Below are 6534 nucleotides of genomic sequence, written 5' to 3' on the forward strand. Positions count from 1 at the left end.
TAAATTATGGTATATGTGGCGGTTATTCATTTGTTGAACTCTCTTCCTGGAAGACTCTGCTGCCAGCTGTCTAGAAGAGCATCTGCCTTCAGATGCTCATCTAATCATCTTAGCTGTCCATCTGATCAATGATCATCTTAGACGTCCATCTGATTAGACGCAATCTGCATTAGACGCCCACGTCTAACTACGCGTTGACTTTGAGCTGTGCCTGCAAATTAACAAAACTTTAATTATTAATTATGCGTCTGATGAGATTTAAACCCAAGTCACCAGCATGACAGGCATGTGTACTTACCACTACACCACATATTATGTAGATATTTAAATATATATTTATATATTTGATATGACTAACAATTATTGAACTTAATTTTATCCATTTATTATCAAAAACCATTTCATCAATCATCAAATCAAAATTGTTAAGTTACTTTAAATCAATTAAAAATCTTAACCCAACAGAGTATATTGTCGTGTGCATTTTCCTCGCTTATTTTACAATGCCTCAAAACTATTTGCAATGTTTCATATTGATGTGTAAGGGCCCTCAAGAGTACAAACTCTCGATGGAAAACGTTGGTTTGTCTCATTAGTTGATGACCATACACTTTTAACATGGTTGTTCCTCAAGAAACAAAAATCGAAGTTAATGAAATATATCAACAATTATATGCCATGATTCAAACCCAATTTCAATGCTCAATTCTTGCCATAAAACGAATAATGCAAAGGAGTTCTTTAATCACGCTCTTGGTCACTTTCTTTTGACAAAAGACATTATTCATCATAATTCTTGTGTTTACACTCCTCAACAAGATGAAGTTTCCAAACGCAAGAATCTACACATTTTTGTGGCCAATCGTTCTCTTTTAATTTCCTCAAACGTCCTAAAATTGTTTTGGGGAGATGTCTTGTATTCATAATCAATCGTATGCCCTCCAAACTCTGATTCAACGTCTCATAGATTCTTTTCTATACACAAAGGTTGTTTCTTCAACTATTCCTCCTAAAGTTTTCGGTTCTTCTTCTTTCGTACACATCCACCACAATTGTAGCAAATTTGATTCCAAATCCGTTATATGCATTTTTCTTGGATATTCATCTTTTCAAAAGGGATAACGTTTTACTCTCCTATCACACTGAGAACATACAATATGATGGATGTTACTTTCTTTGGAAATCAACCATATTTTACAACTTCTGATATTTAGGGGTGAATTTAAAAGAATATCGCAACTCGTCAACCTATCTCATTATTTCTCAAATTCATACGTCTCATATTATTTAGTCAATTCATACATCTTCTTCTACTCATTTACATTCACATCTAGAAACCGAACACACTCTTCACTTGATCATACGTTGATGGCAGGGCTAAATCCAACTTCACAAGAGCACTCAGGTATTGGTATATACCCAATCCTAGTTATATCGATGATGATATTATCGATTTACCGATTATTTAGAGAAAACGAATAACAACTTGTACACAACATTCAATTAGAAATTTTGTATCATATAAAGGTTTATCACCACATTATCGAGCTTGTCTTGCCACTCATGATAATGTACATGTTGCTAAAAATGTCTATGAAGCCTTAAAGGATCCTCATTGGAAAGAAGCTATGTTTGATTATTTACATGCTCTTCAGAAGAATAGAACATGGTCTGTTTGTAATTTGTCATATAATAAAAGGCTATGGGATATACTTGGATATTCAAAGTGAAAACATAATGTTGATGGGACAATTGAAAGTTTAAAGCATAACTTGTAGCAAAATGATTCTCACATTGACTATCAAATACGTTTGTTCCCGTGGCCAAACTAAATACCATCAAATCTTATTTTCTCTTACAACAATCAAAATTGGCCATTTTACCAATTTGATGTCAAGAATACCTTTTCAAAAAATTATTTAAAAGAAGAGGTGTACATAGAAGTTCTCCATGTTTGAACCCGAGTCACGTGAAAATAAAGTTGGTAGACTTCACAAATCATTATATGAGCTCAAACAATCACCACAATAATGGTTTGATAAGTTTACTAAATCAGTCATGAAGTTTAGATACATTTAAAGTCAAGATGATCACATCATATTTATTAAGTCTTAATGTGATACGAAGATATCAATTCTTATTGTATATATTGATGAAATTATTCTCACATGTAATGATGAGATAAAAATCTCAAACTTGAAAAAGGCATTGGAAAGAGAATTCGATACTAAAGATTTTGGACATCCCAAGTTCTTCATTGGAATGAAAATTGCTCGTTCGTCTAAAGGTATTTTCATGTCTTAATCTAAATATTATTTAGATTTATTGAAGGAAACATGAATGTTGGGCGGTAAGACAATTGATACCCCTATGGATCCCTACAACACAACATGTTCTAGAAAAGAGGACATCTTAGTTCACAAAAGGAGATATCAACAACTAGTGAGTCGTCTAATATATTTATCTCATACACAAATGGAAATTCGCTTCTCGGTAAGTGTAGTCAGGTAGTTCATAAATAATCCTACTCAAGTTCACATGGATTCCGTTTATAGAATTATATGATACTTAAAGGGCACTCTAGGAAAATGATTAATGTTTCTAAAAATGAAAATTGAGATGTGTTAGTCTATACAAATGCCAAATTGGGCTTGAGATACCACAGACAAATGCTCTAATTCGGCCTATTGTATTTATGTGTGTGGGGTAATCTTGTAACATGAAAAGTAGGAAACAATCAGTTGTGTATAGAAGTAGTGCTGAAGCTGAGTTGAGACTCTCACTTTTGGACTATATGATGGTATATGGAATATTGTTCATATTTTGAAATAACTTAGAGTTATTGATGAAACGACAATTAAATTTCATTGTGACAATCTTGCAGCTATAAGTATTGCAAAGAATCTGGCCAGTACATCACGATAAAAAAAGCATATTTAAATCGATACACATTTCATATTTGAAAAAGTTAACAATGGGATCGTTGAGATTCTTACCTTCCATCTTGATTTCAAATTGCCGACATTCTCACCAAAGCTTTATTAAAGACTACGTTAAAAAATTTGCGTACCAAGTTAGAGATTGTACTTCCCAATTTGCGGGGAGCGTGAATATTAGTGTATTTAATATCATATTAAGACATATTGGGACAGTTATGTTAACTACACATTCCTATATTTATGTATATATCCAATGTAATTAGTATCATTTAAACTTAAGAGAAAAACATCAAATTTTCCAGTTTATCTCTAAACTAACACAAATCAATCGTTTCATTTTACGAGGGCCGAGAAGGAGATAAGACACGAGATTTAGGCATTACGTACAGAATCAAAACTCTATGTCCTGCTCTATATTCGTCTCATTTTATGTTGAGCGATACTCATCAGTTTGTATGATCACTCATACTAACTAAGAGCAATCATAGTCTAACCTTTTAAAAAAACTCACAAAAAGTACTACAATAAAATAAATAATTGATTTTAACAATAATTTGTTTAAAGTGAGAAGAGTTTATAAAAAGAAAACTCAATGTTCGTTCTCAGCAATGAGTCTTGTTTGAGTTAATGATTTCTTCAACAAATTTGACCATATAGTTGTCACTGAAATTAAAATATACATTCAAATTTACATATTTAAAAGTTCATTTTCTTTTAATAGTCGATTTAGACATGATTTATTTTATTGCAAATAAGGTCAATATTTTCTCCTCTTATACTTAATCTTGACAATGGTTTTTAATTACTTCATCAAATTAATGACCCCACTTATGATTTGTGGCTCAATAAGTGTGCACAAAAATACATTTGAGAGTTGAGACCCTTATTTAGTTCAATCGTACTCCTAAAATATTGACCAACAAAATCAATTATTAGAAAGTGATTGAAGGATAAACAAAAGATTCCACAAACCCTAGATAAAGACACCAACATTTTATTTTATTATATATATAGATACCAATGCAAACATAAGTTACATAAAAAAAAATAGGTTATTCCATATTTATTTTAAAAAAGTACATTAATTTATTGTATAAAAAATGTACATAAACTTCAAAAATAACAAAAACAATTTGTTGTTTTAAGAGTTGATGTATATATATAAGCACACTTTTAGCCTATTTATTTTCAACACTTTCATTTATCAAGATAGTTGGTCTTTATTATACTCTAAACTTATTTGAGCCAAGTTCTCCATTCGGTTTAGAAAAGTAATTGATAAAATATTCCTTAATAGTGAATTCCTTGTATAAAGGAAAATCTCCATTAGATATTACTTCTTTTATAGGACCATAAACCTTTCCCGTGTCCGCAACACCGTTAAAGAAGCAAGCAATTGATATTCGTGGCCCGACATGGCTAGACACCACCCTGTGATCTACACTCTTGAACTTGTCGTTGGATAAAATCTATAATCCGAATCAAATTAATTAAAGTTAACAATAAAAGATAAAATCTTCATAATATTCATTAATTTTGATCAAATAAACCTGGAGAAGATCGCCTATGTTGACTATGAGAGCATCCGAGACGGGGTTAACATCGATCCAACGATCTTGGTGCAGAACTTGTAGGCCGCCAAGTTTGTCTTGGAGTAGAACTGTGAAGAATGATGGATCAGTGTGCCTACTAGCTCCGAGTGTTAGATCTGGCTCTGGACAAGCTGGATAATAATGACAAAATATGGTTTGAGCTTTCAAGCAATCAAGCTCCCTCAAATGATCCTTTTTTAGCCCCAGAGCCTCCGCTAATAGCTCAAGTAGAGTCTCACCAATTATTCGGGTGCGTTTTATAAAATCTAACATCCGGTCTCTAAATTGAAGCAAAAATCAGTAAAATGTAAAATAATAGTACTCTAATATTTATTTATTATTTATAAAAAAGATGTTATATTAACTTATATCAATTATAAACAAGATATTTAAGAATCATACAAGTACAATTAAATACTCCTATGTCACTTGAACTTGAAGGAACCAACATGTTTAGATTCAATTGAATATATGGGCAGTTTGATGGTAACTCAATACTCACTCTTACATAATAAATCTCTTATGCCATTGCCTAAAAAGGAATATGTTCATCTATAATATTTTTTTGTTCTAAAAGATAGTAGATAAATAATAAGTTATTTAAAGTGTCAAGATTTTATCTAAAAAAACAAATATTTCGAGTTTAATTTTTATGAAAATGTTTTAAATAAAAATGATGAACTATAACTATTAGGGTCGGCTAAAAATATAAAACCATATAAAAGAGAAAAAAAATGTAAGATTCATTTGATATTAATTACAAGAAAAATGTAGCAAAACATTGTAAATATGATAATAGAAAAATTAATATTTAGATTAATGTTTAGCTTGATTCTTTGGAACATTAATGACTTTGATTTGTGACATGTTCTTTTTTATATTCATGTTTTCCTTGATTTTTTTTACATAATGGGTTTGTTTCTCTATCTTACTAGTTAATTGTTACTCCTAGCTAATATATATTCTCACAAAAATAAAGGTTGTCACGGCATTTCTATTGAAGGCCTAAATGTTTTCTTAACTTTTTAATATTAATTAATTCAATCAATAATTAAACAATAACAACAAATGTTTTTATTTTTACACATACATTTTGATATTTTATTTTATTTTATTTTAGGAGGCATATGAGGCAAAATGTCGATAATTATATATTTTTTTGTATTGTTAATACTAATTTAACTAGAAATAAAATCAATCTAAATGGAATTTTTATTTATTTTAAATTATGAATACCTGCATATTTCTGGAACTTCACTAAGATCACGACCTTCAGGTTTCTCCCTACCAATGCTCATGGTGTCCCTCCAATTTACAAACCGCGTCTTCTTGTAGTCAATGTTGCTTTCAAACCTCACCTTTTTCCAGCGATCACGACTGAAAAGCGCTTTCTTCGCCTCCACATCATCCTCGTGGAAGGCTCGCACACCGTCTATCATTCCTTCAAGAACGCAACTTTGGATGCCGTGATTGATCACCTGAAAGAAGCCCCAACTTTCCGATGCCTTTCGGATTTGTCGCACAATCTCGCCACGCCCTTCACGGTCGTTCTCAAAGATTGTCCGGAGATCCACTAGTGGGATCTCTGGACAATCTGAGGATGTTTGTTGCCAAGTGTCCAAATCCTTGGCTATCTCATCATGTGGTCGGACGAAGATTTTAGGGAGTTTGGTTAGTGTTCCCCTATCCACTAACCCTTTCACGCCTGCTTTGGACTCCTCGAAAGCCTTGAGATCTTTTTCTCTTTGGTAATCCATTATGAGTTATAATTCTATTCTTGTTCTAACTCTCTTTTTATACAAAAAGATGTAAACTTGGGGAAATTAATGGGTAACTTGGGTAAGGATATTTTATAATGTAGTCAAATATGACTTATTTATTTAATTATTCAATGGGATGTGGATCAAAAAAATTGTGACACAATTATGTGGAACAGTTTAACATGTATTTTGTTTAAAATTATTATTTTAATATCTTATAGTTACATAATAATTATTATTATA

General features: G+C 31.4%; 1 protein-coding gene across 1 annotated transcript; it reads right to left on the reverse strand.

The window, feature by feature from the left end:
- Positions 1-4162: 4162 nt before the first annotated feature.
- On the reverse strand, positions 4163-6288 carry LOC124939394 (1-aminocyclopropane-1-carboxylate oxidase homolog 11-like). Its single transcript, XM_047479873.1, has 3 exons — positions 5768-6288; positions 4490-4811; positions 4163-4408 (listed from the first exon to the last, which is right to left on the reverse strand). The coding sequence occupies exons 1-3, from the start codon at positions 6286-6288 to the stop codon at positions 4163-4165; spliced, it is 1089 nt and encodes a 362-aa protein (XP_047335829.1).
- Between the last annotated feature and the right edge of the window lie 246 nt (positions 6289-6534).

Source organism: Impatiens glandulifera, chromosome 5 (assembly GCF_907164915.1).
Source record: "Impatiens glandulifera chromosome 5, dImpGla2.1, whole genome shotgun sequence".
Taxonomy (NCBI): Eukaryota; Viridiplantae; Streptophyta; class Magnoliopsida; order Ericales; family Balsaminaceae; genus Impatiens; species Impatiens glandulifera.